The 20,717-nt window shown below is 27.2% G+C and overlaps 1 protein-coding gene across 1 annotated transcript; it reads right to left on the bottom strand.

Moving 5' to 3' along the window:
- Positions 1–544: 544 nt before the first annotated feature.
- On the bottom strand, positions 545–8,092 carry LOC112598439 (peroxidase-like). The gene is made up of 13 exons (XM_025344901.1): positions 7,907–8,092; positions 7,688–7,841; positions 5,070–5,271; positions 3,715–3,897; positions 3,423–3,589; positions 2,570–2,750; positions 2,291–2,488; positions 2,033–2,165; positions 1,791–1,947; positions 1,528–1,698; positions 1,104–1,302; positions 894–996; positions 545–717 (listed from the first exon to the last, which is right to left on the bottom strand). Exons 1-13 carry the CDS (start codon positions 7,954–7,956, stop codon positions 636–638), a joined length of 1,980 nt encoding a protein of 659 aa, XP_025200686.1. The 5' UTR covers positions 7,957–8,092; the 3' UTR covers positions 545–635.
- Positions 8,093–20,717: the final 12,625 nt, after the last annotated feature.

Raw genomic sequence — 20,717 nt, 5'->3', positions numbered from 1 at the left:
TTCAGAATAACCCTATGTCTATACAATTTTCAAAAACTTCAAAAATCATATATAAAATATTGATTAAAGAAAATTATAATAGAAACATTTAGTGAAAATGTTAGGTTTTTACGATTATTTGTTTTTGAATTATAACAAAATAAATAAATTAAATTTTTCAAAAACTGGTGTAGTGTAAACGTTTCTTAATTTTTTGTTTGTTTTTCCGTTTATTTTGAAAAATATTGTGTATTTTTAATTTTGATTCTTATAAGTATAAACTAGATAAAATTTTTTATTCAAAACCATTATACAAGTTGAAAATTGAAGCATTTTTCAACTACTTATCGTGTATATAAACACACATTCACACACATTTTATTGTAAAATCAATACACTCATTATGCTTAGAATCTAAATTGGTATTAATGTATCAAATAGAAGAAATAAATAATGCAAGAACAAAAAACAAAGGAAATAAACTAAAGCTACGATAATAAATTATACCTAGGTACTTAAGATTATTAAATAAAATATATATTTTAATGTTTATAAAAATCATGAATACATTTTAAATATTGTACTATATTGAGTTTCGAATAAGAAAACAGACACAATTTACAAAACGAAATTATGTTTGCTTTTAATGACACTAATCATGAATCATACTGTTTTTTCCACGGTTTAAAATCTATCATATATTTTTCATTGCAATTCCACTTCATTGAAGAAAACCATCTAAAAGATATTAAAAACAATAAATTACTTTAATACATTAATAGTATAAAAGATAAGTTATATTGAACTCTTTTATATTCAATAATAAATCGTTAATAATAGAGTAGTTTTAGAACTTATATAATATGGATATATAACTATATCTATTATTATTAATAACAAATAATTATTCTCACCCATTGTCTACTTTGGTAAAAATATTTTTTTGTAAATTATCAACAGACGAAGTAATGCATATTATATGATCCAAATTAATTGATTTGATTATTTCAAGTTGATCTAAAAATTTAAGCATCAAATTAAATGAAAACATTTACTAAACGTATACAAAAATAGAAATATGCCACAACTGCCACAGTTATTTAAGTATAAAAAAAATTATTAACTTTTGGAAAATTGGCCGGATTGTCCATTATTATCGTAGAAAAATCGATCGCCAACTCGCGATCTATAGAAAAAATCACCAATAATACATCGTGAAGTATTTCCAACTAAAGCATCGTTCTCTGGTGTCTCCAACAAAGCCCCTACAATGAAGTCTATGTCATCTACGGAGGAGTAAAGTGTCTCTAAATCATAAATGTCCTGAAACAAAAAAAAAAAAAAAAAACAGTAAGTGATTGAACAAGAAACAAAATATAAGATAATTATCAATTAACTGTGTCAAAATGCTATGATTAGATGCTTATAACTATATTAAAGATTCGCAATGATAGAATTTCTATTTCTCCAACTAAAAATATATCATAATATTGTAATAACAGTAATTCGTGTTTAAAAAATAAATATTTATTAGCTCATCACTCTAACATCTGCTGGTATAATGTCAATCAAATCGTCAAATGATTTAGCAACAGGTAATCCACATAATTGTCTCATTTTATTGTACGGCGGGAGACCAGTATCGCGCCCTCTTTGGATATCATATGATAGGAGATCCACGCCAATCGAATTGTTTGAATGAAACATAAAGTTCGAAATCTATTCAAAAATAGAAGTTAAGTTAGCAGCTAAATAAGTTAATATTGAAATAGTATTCTTTAATTATTATTTATTAAATAAGAAAACATTACTAAAGGATTGTATGAAGGTTGACTCAGGCGTCCTTCTGTACTTATTAAACCTCGAAGTAGCTGGTCATAGTTTGATCCTTGTTGTAAAAGATACGGACAGTTCATCCAATCTGTAACATTGATTATTTGCACAGTTGTGGAATTCAAATCAATAAATCTGAAAATAATAAAAATAAAAATTTTTTGTGAAAATCTTAATTACACTTGATATTTTTATAAAAATAAGTGTATTTTGTTTGCACCTATGTTGAGCTGGTACAATATTGTGCAGTACACGAAATGCACCAGTTGAAAATTCTTGTGAAGTTGATGGGTTCACAGTGGAATCATATGTGTTGTTTTCATTAAGCACTTCGTCCTTAGTGTAATTTTCGCCTAAATAATAGGTTATGCTATGACATTAAACGATTAAGCATAACATTTTAAAAATTCAAACAATGTTGAGGGGTAAAATATTTTTGTATATTCTTTAAATTAGTATAGCTATAGTATAAACTTACCTAAAATTATTGGCAAAAACTGTGTGTATGTAATATGTTGGATAATTGCACCAATAAATCTGCGTGATTCTTGGTATAACTTTTCATCAGACCACAAAGAATTCTCAGCTTTTAGTTTAAACGCTACATAATTGTGAAATCTCAAAAACATATTGTGAAAAAGTGCTATCCCAAGGTTCAAGTTTGCTCGTGAGTCTCCTGTAACAGAGTATAACTATAAATATATTATAGTACATGGTGCATGGTCAGCAATCAGTGTCAACGCGTGGATAGTTTTACCGGAGATGTACAAATATTTGTTGGTATCAGAAGACTTAAAGGACGAACGTGGACAAAACTCCTGGTTGTTATCGAGAACAGAAATTAACATTCCACCAGTAAACGATCTTAGTTTCGATACAATGTAATCATTAGAACCATAAATCTGAGATCCGTCAATAAAGTGAGAAGCATCGTTTATCTATAAATTCAAGTTTACTAATAAATTGATTTATTAGATTGAAATTGACTGTGTAAACAAAAAATTAATTAGAAGTATATAATGTTATCAATATGATTAAATTGTAACTTTAACGAATTATGATACTATGCGCTATACTTCTAAATCTTATATTGTACCCAAAATACTAATTTATTGGCATATTTTTAACTTGTTAACTATGAAAAAAGTAGTTAAGTAGAATTTAAAAAACTTAAATTGGAACTCAATGAAGAAAACCACTCGTCTTATTGGCTACAAATATTTAATCAAAATGTGCTGTATAATATTATAGATATTCTATACACAGTAAAGATTTTTGTTATAATAAAATAAAATAATAAAGATAATTAATTTGATACTTTGGCTATATAATGTTTAAGAGATATTATTTTTTTAAAGAGCAGTAAAATAATTTTATTTACAACGGAAGTCTTAGCAACTATTTGGTTTGGCAAACAATCAAATTTATAAAAACCAAATAAGAAATACTGAGACTAGGTGACATAATACTATAACAGTGAGGTATATTATAGTTACCTATTTTATTTTATTGTTTAGGCCTTATAACCTACACTACAAGGTATTATAATTTTGAGTACAATATTATGAATCATCGAATTTTCTAGAATAAATAATATGATAAAAACTTACAAACGTCAATGGTTCTATGGGACAACTATAGTTGTTTGATGTCATTGCCCGATTAAATCTCATGCACGTTGTGTTGTACTTTGAATAAATAGGATCATCTATTGGTATTTTGATGGTAGCTTCACATTCTTTTGAAACCCAAAGATTATTTTGATATACACAACAATCTAAAAAAAATATTTAAATTATACATAAAATACGCATATGTGAAATTTAATTACAAATTTTAATAAGAAGTAGATCTTACACATACTCGAATTATTAAATATCAATTAAAATTGCATTTTATTACCTTCTTCGTTTGTATCAATTGCTAAGTTAGAAACATCGTGAGCGACGAATTGGCCCCATTGCATTAGTAGTTGATTATTTATATCAGGGATTCTAATTTGTTTATTTAGAAATAGTTTTACTTGAATTTCTCTTGCACTCGGCAATGATTTCCCATCAAACGATATGCGTAGTTTAGAGATTCCTTAAAAAATTAAAAAATATTACTATGTATATTAAATATAATGCACGTACGACAAAGATGAATAATATTCTTAAACATATTAACGCATAATATTAGTAAAACTTATAAATTAATAATACACATTTTTTTATGATAGCTATACAAATAATTAGTTACTTAAAGTAATTTTTTTTTCGTAATTGCAGTTTATTGCTAATTAATCGGATTCAAAATACATTTAATTTAAAAATCGTAATAAGGTATATTTAAATATTTTTTTATAATAATTAAATATAGATGTAGCTATTGTCGTATATAATATATCATACTGTAACAATACTATAAGTATGTTACATGACACCTATATATTAAATATAAAATCTACATTACGGTCAACTGCTGATCAACACAATAATATTAACAAATGCACATAATTGGAAGTAACTTTCTTCTATTGATAGATATTTGTTTATTTAAAATATTTTTACATTTTTCTGATAATAAAATAATTCACAATCGTGTAACTTAAATACAATGCCAACTATTTTTTATAATATGGGCCTGTTTTTAATTACCAACCCAATGTTTACTAAAATAAAATAAACGAAAATTATTCGAATTTCTATGTTTGAAATTTAGTCGAATAAAAAATTATTCGACTAAAATGTTATCTAAGTAATCATCTAGATAAAATTTCATTTGAATAAAGCACAACTCTGCAAGTATTACATCTAGACATCTAAGATAATATTACTAATTTGTATCAGTGCCTGTTAATATTATTTTCTTATTCACAAATCGATTATTATTTTATACGTACGTTATGTTTTAAGAAAGTTTTAGCTTTAATTCAAAGTTTTCAATTTGTAATATTTAAGATATGTGTTTTGGCATAGCTGTAGACTAATATAATACAGAGGTTAAATCAATGTTCCAGCCTCTTGAAGTCTTTAATAATACGCGTACATATATGTACGCGTGCTGGTGTATTATTATTTGATATATACGATTATTTTAGAAAAGTATTTAAAATATTTATCAATAAAAGATCATAGTAACAATTATATTAAAACCTTCAACAATAAAAATCATCAATACTTTCCCTGATCTATGTGTTATGTTTTATGTACTTATGTCATATATAAAATAGTACATAGATATGAACAATTGTTTAAACAATAATTATTAATTACCATCGCTGTAATGTGCATCGACAAGTCTGATGAATGGGGTGTTCGATGAACCCCAAATTGGATTGTTTGGATTGTTACATGTCCCATTGCTAGTTCTATATTTGTCACTATAATCACAAGAGAAAATAGGTGCACACTGGTCGAAATACTCTCTGTTTTTTATTGCAAGATGATCTTTATTTTTAATGATAGCGTACTGTGACTATTTTAAAACAATATAGGTACGTTATTATAAAGCATAATATAAATATAAATTATAAAAAAAATATAAATATTATCTATTATGAATAGTTTGTATACAAATCGTACTTATCAAAGTATTAAATAAGTCTTTGCAATTTTTTTTCGTATATTTTTTAACTATTAATTAGTCAAAGTTTTTTAAATCCTTTATTAAACAAATATATTTTTTTTTATAGAATTATCTTTGTCCGTAATAAATACTTAACGAGTATTTAGCATTTTGTTACCAATTTTAAATGCGTAGAAAATGATAATATAACTGTAATAAACAATGATTTATCTAATTTATTATTAAAGCCATGTTCTATGATTTACTTATTATTTACAAATTATGTGAACTATGCTGTAAATATATTTTTGAATTTTTCTTACTATTTCAAAAGCGTTTTCCGAAATAAGAACCACATGAATATATAATAGCAATAATTTTGTTACGCTAATATTAGTAGCTTATAAAAAATAATTATCTTTCATATTTATATTTAATTAATTATGTTTTGTACATTTCATTAAAAATCGTTTTCCATCAATAGACACATATTTGATGAATATCTATAAATTATAATATAATAAAACAGAGATGGGAAACTCAAAGTAACTAGCGGGCTACTTTTAAGTACTTTAAAATCTAGCGGGCTGCAGTGCATAGGAGAAAGAAAGAAAAAAGTCCTTTAAATTTACTAACATTTATTTTTTATCTTTATTTATTTATATTTACAATTATTATTTAATGTGATAATTGAGGATGAGATTTTTCAATAGACAATTTAGTAAAATCCACTTCTATTTCTGTAGTTGAAACTCTTAGTAAATGTCCCAAGGTTTCATCTGTTAAACGATTTAATAATTTAGTTTCGGTTTAAAACTAGATAAGAATTTTTATCCAAATATTATCGAAAAATGTAATAAAATAAAATAAAATACAGATAAGTGCTAAAATTATATGAAGTAATTTGAAAATGTAGCGCGGGCCAGATAAAAAAGGTACGTGGGCCGCATTTACTGATATACCTATAGTTATTAAATATATAATCATTGTTCGTTATAATATCTATGTAAATATTGACCTCATTAAATATTAGTTTATCAGATTAAAAAAAAAAATTTATTTATAAGGAATATTCGACCCACTCTATAAATTTAAAAATTTATAGGTTATAAATTATAATGACGATTGAATAGAGTTCGTTTAACGGTTTACATCAATGTATTATCTCTGAGTTCTGATAATCATACGTGTAACACAATAAATTAATTTATGTAGGTACCTAACAGTGGTTAAGAACAATACTGGTTCTAGATGAATATTAAAGCCAATAAATTGAACTAAAATTATCAAATTGAAATATAAGAATATTGATTTTGATATATTTTAATTATTTTATGAAGTGTGTACACATATACATTTTTTGTTTGATTTTTATTTTATAATTTTAGGTATTAAAAACTTGTCATTAATAATAGACTATTTTTTATATATGTTCTATATAAATAAAATATTTTATTTCATAGTTTTTTAGATACAAAACATACAAATAATTAAAATTGTTTTGTATTTACATAAGAATAAATTAAATATGGTTGAATATTTCGATATTTTACTTATGGTCTGTTCTCTGTATAACACAGACTACTTAAATCATTGGTAATATTTCTGTTTTCGAAAAAGAGTTGTATGCCCTAAGCCCTTTTCCCATTACCGTGGGAGGTTAACTTGATGCAAATGCACACACATGGCTTTATGCAAGCCTGGGGCATAAACGAGTTAAAAAGTAAAAGTTAAGTTAATTTTAACTTTTTAACTTAATTTTTTTAAAATTAATTTTCAATAATCTAATTTTTAACTTAACTGATTTTTATTGGTATTAACTTAATAAATAACGAGTTACTTTTAATCATACCCAAATTAAGTAAATTAAAAAAAAAAAAAAATTCCATTTTGATATCATTTACTTGTTTAAAAATGTATAAAATTTGTTTTAATAAATTAAAAAATTATATTTTATTTTATTTATCTTTTAGTACCTACTACTTAATTCTTTCCACCTATATTTTAATTTTCCAAATTTAGTTATTTTATGTATAGTAAATCTATTTTTTGGGCTAAATAATGTTTATTAATTTTATAATTTCAAACTATTTTACTGGCTATTTTATATATTAAAAAAAAAATAATAATAATAACTTAACTTAAGTTAATAAGTTAATTGAAAATTTCCATATAACTTATAACTTAATTGAGTTAAGAAAAAATTAGATTAACTATTAATTTTTAACTTTTCAAAATGTATTCTATCAATTTAACTTAACTTAGTTAAAAATTATCATAAACTTGCTCAGGCTTGGCTTTGTGTAATCATCGTATTTTATTTTACCTGTACAAATTGATCATCGTCTATCCAGAAACTGAAAACTGAGATAAAGAACGTGATAATCAGCAGCAAAAATGTAAAGAAGATAACCAAAAATTGATTTCTAAAGGCATACAGTGGTTTTTTATCCTCATCGTTACTTTGGTGAAGCAGATTACTAAAAAAAACGAAATGAATTATGTAGTGTTGTATATTTAAAAACATATTACAGTATATATTTACGTGGTTTCTCCATTCTTGGTCCATGTTTTTAATGCAATATCGTTTGCCATTTTGAATCAAATAAAATAACCATTTAAATATTTGTTATTAAAATGCATTATTGGCACGTCAGCCAGAGTTTATATTCAGACAAACTGAATGTACCATAACTGCTTACATATGAACACAGCACATTAGTTACCTACTAACAGACACAAATGGCTGATAACATTTTTTATTCATTACAATCGTATTGATTATTGTTGATAGCTTGCTACTTACATAATCGATAGTTGTTTCATATGTATATTTGTTTATATACCGGTTTGATAATTATTGTATTGTATCATAATTAATGATTATGAATAATATGGAATATATTTTAATAAAAATGCATAATTTTTAGTAAATTAAACACAATATAAGTACAATTTTAAATAAGTTACCTGTATATGTTGCATTTTAATATTTTGTTTTTACTCTTAACGTATAAACTTAAAATGTAAATTAAAAAAAAAAAAAATTAAAATCTTAGATACGTTCATTTTTAAATTCTCGGTCGCATCGATTGTTTTTTATGCTGTTACACATTTTGAATAAAAAATGTTGAGAAAATCAAAAAATGGCTTCTCTTATCCGTAAAAAAGCACAAGAGAAGAAAGCAATTTACGTATTTAAGCAGGAATTTTTAATGTATTTTAGTTTTATATAAAATATTAATAATTATGTGATTGCGTGATATAAATATTAAGTAACTTCAACAATTTATTTTGTTGAAATATTATACATTATAGCGCATAATAATTATTTATTAGGTACATTTCATAGAGCTAAATATTGGAAGATTAATGTTTAATAATTAGCACACGTTCATATAATTTATAAGGTTGTAAAAACTAAATATGTGTAAATACACGGTGATTTATATTATTACTGTGCAATATGTAGGTATAAGCTGGAGTTTAAAATATAAATATCAAGACATTTTTTTCTGACCGGAAACGTTCGTTATTATTATTATTATATAATATATAATATGTACCTATATTATTATTAATTAATTATCATACATAAAAATATAAGGTATGTAAAGTAAATTAAATAATAATAATGTATACTTCGATAATATTTATATAATTTGTTTGAGCGCACCATATGTATGTACACTTAGACATACATACACATCTATGTAAAACATATTTATATATATGTACTTCTCGTTGAGTTCTACATGGCCAAACTTACGCAGGTAGGTATATAGTTTTATATGTGGAGCGTCAAAATGTCTTGTCTAGAAAATGTCTATTCGGACAACAACCGCGTGCGCGTCCTCTCAGTTCGTGTATGGCTCATACACATCGGGCGAAGAAGTGTTTATTCCAAACACACCATCAATCTCCTTCAGCAATGACCCGAAACAATTATTTAATTTTTGTTTTAATTGGTTGGCTCCCGGGTTGCGGTTATATATCCGCGAGAGGAAAACGGAATAATATCCCGAGTGTGTGTATACGCGTATATATGAACGCCGAAGGGATACCCTGCAGGTTCTGTGCTGGGTGTTTCAGGTTGACAGCGCTCTTGATCGATGACCATAACTCCACGTCCTATACACAAAACACTCCCCCTCAACATCTATCCATATTATATGCTTTTCCTCTTACCCTGTATCGTCACATAACGCCCACGGACCATCTCCGCTCGCGCACATGCACTATCCATGGTGTATACTTCTCCCTTGCACGACTCACACACGCGTTATAGCCCCTTTACCCCATCGCTACAATTTTACCATCAAACTACGGACGGCGAACAAACCACTTCACCCCAACCTGGTGTATAATAATAATAATCACAGATGCTGGTGATCGGGCGTGTACATGTGGGAGTAGAGTCCGATGATTTTTATGCCTCCGAAAAAAATATTCCAAAACTCAGCAATGCGGTTGTTTTTGATGGTCTTTATTTGGGAATACTTGTGTCTAATAAAATTAAATCAAATTATTATTATCATATTATTATATACGCGTCTATATTATATATTGAGGATATATTTTTTTGCTTTCGCGAATCGCGGATTTCATCACTGGCTTAAAATAAATATTATTGTACATGTTATGTATATATTAAATGTTATAATACCGATGAAAATTTATTTATAGAATGAGGATCGTTATTCTATGATGTAAGGAAAATAAATATCTTTTTTTATTATCTACGTAAGCAACAGTGTATCCAATCTGCAAGCGTTGGCCGTTTTAATGATATAATGTAAATGATTAAAATGAAAACAATTTCAAATTTGTATATGCTGCAGTTTAATAGTGAATATTCATTGTATTAGCTGGCCTTTTAATGATTCGGTTTTTTAATTGAAAATCCTTGATTGACAGTAAAAATATAACATATCATTGATAGTCTTTATACTCACATAGGCACATAGTTATTAATATTAGTTACTGTTTTTCGTAACATGCAGTGTTTGATTTGAAAAGTAACAATATTTTAGCTGTAAGTTTGTTAATACATTAAACAAAAGTGCATACATATAGAATTTCGTATGGAATACAAAATAATTAACCAATAACCACGATAAACAGAACCACTAGAAAAATAGTTACTCTCAAATTTAAAAATTTTAACCAGCATTACAAAATTGTAATATTAATTGTTTTATTGATGTGTAAACATCTATGCTATCGATTTGTAGTACGACCGTCTTGGGGAATTGAGCGTCAGGCGTAAGTCATGTAGATGTGATTGCTTGAGTGTGTGTGTGTGTGTGAGGCTATTGCGCACGGTATTCGCGCAGGCTACCCAACATATGTAATATTATATATATTGAGATACGCCGGTTTCTATAGAAATTATATTATTTGTTTATCGGAGTTACGTCTAATGCGTATCAATTAACACCGGTTTCATGGAAGAAAACACACTTAAATATTATGATTATGATACCAATCGATGCGCATTTTTTTTTTCCATCTAATGACATGAAAAAATGAAATTTGAATTTTTTGGAGTTACGCCGTTTGCTAAATAGGCTAACGATATATAATATATCATAATTAATAATATATAACAAATAATTATAATATATATATAATAATAAAAAAAAAATATATAAAAAATAAAAAAAAATTGAGTATACATTTTAAAGAGAACGCGATCCTGTATGATAATTGTTACCTTATTATACAAATTCCCACTCAAACCATGAAATTATATTCCCTAAACAAAGTCGTACTGCAGCTAAGATATTTACACATCATTCGTGAGTACAAAGGCATTCACATAGGTTTTTTTAATAAAGATGAAAATGAGTAACATTCTTAGCGTTTAAAGCAGTAAAATTTCTTTAAAGTTAAATCTCGTCTTTAATTAATTTCTAGTAAAATATTTAGTCGAGTGGAATGCTTTTAGGAGTCAAAAGTAAAACAATCCTAGTACTTTTTAAAATAATTAGGAATACGTCTTAATACTAAAATGAAATAATTAAGGTTATCATCCTTTATGTATTTACAAAATAATTTTCTGAAGGATACCTATGACTTTGCATTTTTGATAGTTTATAATTTTGCAGGTTAGATTATTAAATCACTGTAATAAAATTAAAAAGCGTGTATTGTACTAAGTTTTTTTTTATTTACAAACGGAAATATTATCAAACATAAATCTAATAAAAATCAAAAATAGCCGTGAATAACATATGTGTATAAAAATCTCAGCAATTTAAATTATGTTTTTAAATTGCATATTAATACGATTAAAAAAAATCCAGACTGATTTTGCGTAAAACAATCTATCAATGTTTCTTGTTTATCCCAATTATTTAATAAGTAACTGAAAAATTTCTATTTTTAAATCTTCAAAGTATAAATTAAATCAAACTCGCTATTAGAAACTTTCTTAGAAGTTTGTTGCTACCATATTTTTTCTATTATAGAAATTAATACTTTCATTTTACTGCTTAGAAACTAAGATTAAAAACGTTTATAGCAATCAAAATGTTTTAAATCACACATGTTAAAAAATTTTCTATCAATTATTTGTAAAATAAAATAGCAAATAAGTAGCAAAAGAATATGATACATAGGAAACAGAACAATTAGTAAGATGTTTAAATTTTATTTTTTTCAGTTTCGTGGAAGGAAGTAGTAAAAGCAATAATAGTTGCAGACCACATTAGTAGTATTGTAATAACAATAAATTAGTCATACAGAATCGATTCATCGAGCCATCTGATTATTTAATTAAACATACGAGCAGTATATTAATACTCGTTAAATCATTTTTTAATTATTAAACTAGAAAGAAAGTTAAAATTACAACGAAAAATCAAACATTTATTTTTGGTTTCAGCGATATCGATATTATACTATTGCATTATTAAAAAATATTTATATACAATATGTATAGAGACGCATCTGATATAATTCAATAAAACGTGAACCAAAAGAATGTCGATCACACCCACTCGTAATGTATACGGATAATATAATATCGTTTAAGCCTCGGGGACGGCATGTCAAAATAACAGAACGTACGTATTAAAGAGTTTTGCGAGTATCGTCACAGAGAGCCAGAAAGGTGACCTTTTTCTTCTCTTTTTCTTGTATAATATTATGATGTGTAAGAGGAAGAGACCGGCAAGTGTGTGTGTGCATGTGTGTGTGTGCGTGTGTGTGTGTATGTTTGCGTAAAAACAAGACTCTCTCAGGACCTCCCGCGGTGGGAGGGCTTGCGAGCGCTATCGTGAGACGCGTCTCGGATGTCAGGTCGTCCGTGGCCTAATAGACGTTTAAAAATACAGATATCTTCGTACACGCACGTTGGATATTATTATAACGGGCGTGCCTATATATGTGTATACTGTTCGTATGTTATTATACCAGAACGAGCGCTGTCAAGTCACCTGGTATAGTATAATAACGTGTGCCAAGAGACACATATTATATTTTATATTATTATACTATCAATTGTAATCGCGGTTTTTACTCTTCTAATGGCCTCGCCATCTATATACATGTAGGTATATAAAAAGGTATATCGAAATTATTATATGATATATTTTTATATCTATAATATACAGTTTATATTATATATGACACGTTATTGACGGTTCCTTTATTCTCACGTCCTCCTACTCGTCAGAGGTCTTCACGAAAAAAATAAGTCATGAAATATACGTTGGACGTCCTATTCTTGCTACAGGATTGCACAATATAATCTCTGTTATTATACGTATTGCGGACGCTGAAAATTACGATTGATTTTATTTTTATTGTTGAAAAACAGATCGCTGTAACTTTAATTGAGTAATTCACATATTATTTATCGCAAAACATAACAGTGAAATCAATAATCATTTACAATTAATCTGTTTAAAAAATATCCCCATGTTAATCGACTACTATTAATTCGATTATTATCGTTCTATTCCTCTTCAGAATGTTTGTTTTATGGATAATATATTCATTACACAATACAAATACAATGTTTATACATATATTATGCTGGTAAATAACTAAAATAAAATTAAACATGAGATGTGCAACAAAAATAATTAAACTCTGACGTAATATTTCCCCTTTGTCTGTTTTTGATTTTAGTAAATATTTACTTTTGGCGCAGCTGCCGTTGAGTCAACTTTGACGTAATTTAAGACACATACTATGTGTTTATAGATAAGCTAATGGACTTGAGAGCTATAGTACTTGGTTAAAGTAACTATACCTATGTATGATAAAAATGTCTTTATATTCTCCAAAATGTGTACAGTGAAACCTCCATATTAAGAAGTCTCACGGAAAAAAAATATCATGCTATAAAGAAATTTGTTTAATTAAATTAAATGCATTTAGTTTTGATTAGATTAGATTCTTAAACAATTTCATTAAATTGAATTCCTTTATATGGGAGATAAATACGTACAACAATTGATAATAAATCAGTAGATAAGTTTTCTAATTTGGAATTACATTTGAGTAGTCCGTTGTGAACTCACTTTACCTAGCACTCAGCAGAATATAAAATTATAAAAAAGAATGATCATATATTGAAGTTTTTAATAGGTACTGTAACTTATGACGTTAAGAATATTCTGAAATACAATTACAAAATACTTGTATTATGTTCAATACAATTGGTACAAATCTCAGTATTCAAAGCTATGAATAGATGATCATGAACTAAAAAAAAAAAATGTTTAAAAAGGTACATAATCGTCCCATGGGTACACACCTCACATCAGTTATACTACCCTCCACAAAACGCCCAAACTCCTGGACAGGACCGTATCGAATTGCATACTTATTTGAATTGTCGAGTTATGTGGGGTAAATCCCTTGGGTGAGACACACAAAATTTGGTGGTCATGCTAAAAGACACGACCGATTATACACCCCTAAAGCAAAAATAATTTTTATACGTCGAAAATAACAGTTCTTTTATGTGTAAATGTATAATAGATATAATACCTGAAAATATATTATAGTAAAATATAGATGGTTAAATTTAGTTTATTATAGTATTGCGTAAATATTATATTCAGTTATGCAAATTTATATTATTAAAATAGGTTCATTAAAAAAAATAGATAAAATGATGTATGAATCAAAAGTAAATTTTAATGTTTTTTATCTATAATTTATATTTATAGTTTAATTTAATTAATGAAGATTAATATTTTTATTAATATTTTTTTTAAACATGTGTCAAGTAGATATTTTTACTAAATAATTATTATTTTATAGATTTAAAAATAAAATCTCTGAATCCGTAAATTATTTATACAATTACTTTAGTGAAGAACCTAGGTTAAAGCCTTTATTTAATAAAAAATAAAATTACCTTAGTTTCTAATTCTACAAACAGTTATAATATTTTGTTTTAAATCAGCTCGTCACAAGTATTGGTTCAACTCGGGTATATTTTTTTAATATTCTTTTCAAAAAAACTAAATTTACGAGCTTTAAAACCATAATAAATATCAAAATATGGGTTTCAAATCTTTTAATTTAAGTTAAACATATAACTATATTATAAAATTAAAAATACCACTTTTCACAGATTTACAAATTTTTCAAACTTGAGATTTTCATATAATAATAATTATACTCTTCATTATGATTTATTCATGAAATTGTGAAATCATGATATTAATAAATAATTAAATTATTATACATGCAATCCCATCGATACAATAAAAATTTCATCAATTATTATTGTTTTTTGTGTTGTATAATAATGATAAAGTTTAACAAAATACGAGTGTTATATTTATTATTTTTAATATTAAAAGGACACCCGCATGTGTTATCTCCGTCTTATATACATATAACATAGCAAATTTTCGTTCAGCAAAATCCATTTTATGTTGTTAGTTTTAATATTAGAATAAATTTACCTATTATCAAACTTAAAATTAAGAATTTTATCTAGGTCATCAGATACGCTTTTATTGATATTTAAATTTTTAACTGAGTAATAGCTATGTAAAATATTAAAACTTTAAAATGCTCATATTTCACTTTAAAATAATAATATTAATAAAAGATTATGTGATGGCCTGGATGAAATTCTTACCTTTAAGTTTGATAATGGTAAATTTACTCTAATATTAAAGCTAACAACATAAAATGGATTCTGTCGAACGAAAATTTGCTATGTTGTACCTATATGTATGTAAGATAGAGATAACATATGCGGGTGTAGCGTCTTTTTAAGATAGTAATATATCACAGTTATTTTGTATTTTTTCATCGTAGTATGGATTGTTTACACATAATATTACACAAGAATAAAGTAAATTTATTTTATTTTTATAATTTAATGTTTATTTTGAGTAAATAATATATATATATTATATATATATTTTTTAAACTGCCTATGGCATTTTTATTTAAACGACCAAAGGTCTTTATAAATATAATGCATAATACATTGTGGTCGACTAGAATATGATAAATTATAAGTACATAATATATAAATATATAATTTTATTAAATTTTAATTTTACAGTTTGAAAATAGTAAGATTCGTAATAATTAATAAAACTATTTTTGGTTAATCGTGTTAATATTTTTTATCTCATTTCAATACTTCATAGATGTTTATATAATAGTATATAACCAAATTTATGTTAACTCATTTTACTTTACTTAATATTTATAGCATACATTTGTGCATAGGAATATTACACATATAAATAAAATGTTGATTAATAATCTTAAATGGTAAAAGTTATTTTAAAACTTGTAGAGAGGGAAATATCGACACCATCGACAACGCCATAAACTATCATATAATATAATAAATAGGTATCTAAATTTATAAGTCATGGTGTATAGTATATAATATATAATATAGGTTTAAGACAAGCCAATTTGTCATGACAAAATGTGGGCTTACATTAATTTATGACTCTGGACTGTCAGACCCCTTCGGCGCGAACGCTCATAATTAAACCACATCCCATAGCTGGGTTTTGACGATGACTTTTCTAACTGGGGTGTGTTTAATTATCAGTGTTATTAAGCCACAACTACCGTTCCAAACACACAGTTTTGTAATATAAACGGAAATACGACCAGGGTTTATATCGTTACTCAGTCGTTTTTCTAATTCATACAAATCTATACAATTTTATAATATTCTGTATGGTACTCGTATATACGGACGACTCAGTTGTATACAATTAATTAATATACTATACTTGACACGTCAACAGAATGGTGTATTGTCTATTTTATGACGATATTAATACATTAAACAAAAAGTACAAAGTTCTTCGACTTACAATAATATTAAAGACTTTTATTTTTTAATTATTTGAGAAAAAGTAACACATGTTTAAAAAAATGTATTATTTAAAAATATAACGTGTCCCACAGTTTGGAAACCTTTGTTCTATGTACCTACAAGTTTAATTCTAAAATTTTTATCTATTATATTATTGTAAAATAATAAAAAAAATAATAATAATCATCATTTTACTTAAATATATACATTGTAATACATTGATGTCGAGTAAAGTGTAATTAATTATATGTAGACAAAATATTCTCTTCCAATAAGTTTAGATTTATGTAATTATAAATTAAAAGACTGTTAAATTCTAAACAAAAATTAAAAATTACAAAATCTTCAAAATAAATTTCTATAACTATAATACATATAAATGTAACCTACAATACCTACATACAACGATAATAGTGAAATGATTTTTATGTAGCTTAAATAGATAAATGATTGCAGTACAAAAATAAATAATAATTGGTTGATGATATATTGATATAGGCAAATAAAATTTAGACATATAATATTAAATAAATACATTTTTTAACATTATTATAAATATTTTATTATTATTACTATTATTTTATATTATAACTAGAGTCCGGATTTAAATGCACTAAAAACCATACAAATATGTTCTAAAAAATAGCCAAAAATGCCCCTAAAAAATGCATTTCTACAAAAATGACCTTAAAAATGAAAAAATGACTTTAAAAATGATATATAATTTTTTATACAATTTGTAATTTATACATAAGATTTAATTATTTTTTATTATTTTATTAAAAAAAAAAAAAACTGAAAATTAGATTGATGTTAATTCGCATATATTTTGGCCGTTCTGGAGAAATATTATCCATTCTAAACATACCGAAATATGTATGTATAAAAATTAAATTCTAAGTAATCCTATTGTACTTATTATTTGTAATTTGATCGAATATAGGATACGGGTGACGTTCCACAGTCAATAATAAATTAAGATAAAATAAAATAAAAACTGAATCAAATAATTTATTTTTAGATAATATTTTGAATTGGCTAAATTTGTAAAGTATATTGAACATATACGGATTAAAAACCAACAAAATGACCCAATAATACTAAAAATAGTAAAAATGCTCTAAAAATGAAAAAAATATCGAAATATGCAAAAAAAATGCAATATAAAATTTGTAGCTATGGAACTCTCGTTTCATGAAATGGATTATGTACTTGGAACGCATTGTGTAAGATCAACCAAAAAAATATGCATTTTGCATTGAAATCCGGGCCCTAGTAATAATAAATAAACGCTATGACACAATGACTTTAAATATAAAATAATATGCACAAATAACAATGAAGATCTAATGTAAAGCTACAATTGGTATGGTTGATAAATTAGGTTAGAGAATTTAATTACATAAAAATAGATTTGTAATTAGTATAAAAATTTGTTGCGATCATATTAAATAGAAATGATTGAAATAAAGCAAATACAACTAACAAATGGCGCATTTATAATATATATGTGCCCTAGCTGGGGCGAAATTATTTTATAGCCGCCCCCTTCCTCCGGGCGTTTTGAACTCGTATAGTAATAATTTGTTTTATACGTTATCCGTCATATTCATATCACATTCAACTCAAAATGATTTAATAAGATAATCTGTTATCACAAAACCATTGATTAATCAAGAAATGTTATACGATACGTCTGTTAATCAATATCATACATTTTGTAATAAAAAAAAAAATAAATAATAATACATTCATTAAAACTTAAAATTTTGCCACTGGGGGCATTCGCCCCTTTCGCCCCTCCCCTAAATGTGCTACTGAAACTAACCATAAATACGCTAAGATTTTTGTAGATTAAAAAATTCGTTAATTAACGAGTAAAAGGCGATACAATTGAAAATAAATTAAATATTTTTTTTTTCTTACAATTGAACAACTATTAATAAATTTAAAACTACTGGACCGTTTTCAATCAGAGTTATATCAATTGATTCCTTGAGACACGGGAGTTAGAGATAGCTTAGGGTTTGTCAGGATTTCTTTTCAACCCACATAGGTTGTTGTAGGGCTACGCTCACATTAATTTTATCACAAAAATTCAAAGTAAGGTTGGGTTAATGTACAGTTGAAGTTTATATAAAATTAAAATATACTCTCATGATCAAAATTGAAACAGTTATTTTAAAGTCACTTACTCGCTTCATTTAGTTCATCTAAGAAAAAATAGATTTTAATAAGTCATCATTGTTCACCGTAGGAAAATTTTCTTTATCGGTGTTTCATTTATAACCAAGTAACCTAACCATAGAAATAACTGATAATTATGAAATTGTAAATATAATATGTCACTTTAAGGATTAAAAATAAAATTAAAAAAATGTTAAAAGTTTCATTATGTATATTTTTTAACATTTCACAAAAGTATATAATTTATAGTTTGACTCCAAAGTCTGATCAAATTTTAATTGTTAAATTTTCATACAATTTCATCGCAGAGAACTATTAATATATATTCTTTTTTTGTTTAAAAATTACATTATATGTTACTAAGTTGATTAGATGACGTTCTAAATGTATTTTTCACACGTCTAGAAATGATAAATATAAATTAAACATAGATATTACATCCATAGTAATTGTTTTATTCAAATCAACATGACAGCGCTATATGATATAATAAATTATATTTGACTCAATCGAACGGCAATCGACAGTTGATTATGCGCCACATGCACTGCAGCCACTGCATTGACAACTGTGAATAATATAATTAATATGCAAGCGTATTATATAAGATATTTTATAATCATCAGACTTTGTATAAAACGAATGATAGAGTTTATGAGTTTATATGGCATCTCCACAAGTTCGGTCATCAGCAAGTACAAAACTAGCTGCAGGCTGCAGCCTGCAACATATTCTATGTATGATATTATTATGCCACTCAATGTTACACTACAATTTAGTACAGTGGCTCACGCGAATTCCCCAGACGACGACTATAGATGGAAAAGGGACGACGTGTTGACCGAGTGGCGGATTCGCGAAAGCCATTCAAGAAGGGGAAGGGTATTTCGATTAGTAATCTGTGACAAAAAAATAAAAAGAAAAAAAGATCATAGAAATATTCAATTGCGCAGAGCGTCGTGTGGGGTAGAAACGAAACACGAAAGTCGTCAGTTCATTTTTGCAGTAGGTACCTACACCTTTGATACGAGGTAGCTGATAGGTACACAATAACAAAAAGAGCAGCGTACGCGCGGTAAGGATCTGAAGACTGTGTGGTATTTACACACGTACAATATCATACTGAAACGTTTGTAGGAGGAAAAATGAATTGAAATCTAAGCCACGTGTTAGCGTTACATGGGTATAGTTCGGACGATATCCAAAGTATTTGCCGCCATCACCACACGCGCTGTATGGGCCCCGTTGTGTATAATATATTTCATAATAATATAATATATTACGCCGAGCACAATACATATAGTGCCTATAGAAGTCCGTCCGGCGTGACGACGGCGGTTGCGGGCCGGGAGGGAGTGGCACCGCTTTTGACAAAAGACGCGCCGCTAAAAGTGGGTCATGTACGCGGCGGCGGCGGCGACGACAATAACATCGACGACAACGACAAGCGCAAGAACAACAAGAACAAGAACAATAACAACAATAGGATAATATTCGACACCTAGGCCGTGACGTAGGATCGCCCCGCCCGCCCATTGGCCCGGAATCGCGCGATCGATCGGCGGCGGCGGTGGCGACCGCTCCCGCCCATCCGCGGGATGCTGCGGCCACGTGGACCGGGCAGCGCGCGGCCATTGGTCCGGCCGAGCACGATGGGTGTCGCCGTACGGCGCGCCCCGGCCCGACTCCACCCTGTCGGCGGATCGCCGTAAACCGCGGCGGCGACGATACCGGTACCGCCGGCGAGCGCGCATCGCGGAGGAGGTAACCGCGCGCAACCAGTAGTGTGACGATTCACCGCGACGGTTATCGTGATACGGATAATAATAGGTGTGGGTAA

This window comes from Melanaphis sacchari, unplaced genomic scaffold, assembly GCF_002803265.2.
Source record: "Melanaphis sacchari strain LSU unplaced genomic scaffold, SCAv2.0 Contig48_pilon_pilon, whole genome shotgun sequence".
NCBI classification, from domain to species: Eukaryota; Metazoa; Arthropoda; class Insecta; order Hemiptera; family Aphididae; genus Melanaphis; species Melanaphis sacchari.
This window is presented reverse-complemented; position numbering and strand designations above follow the sequence as displayed.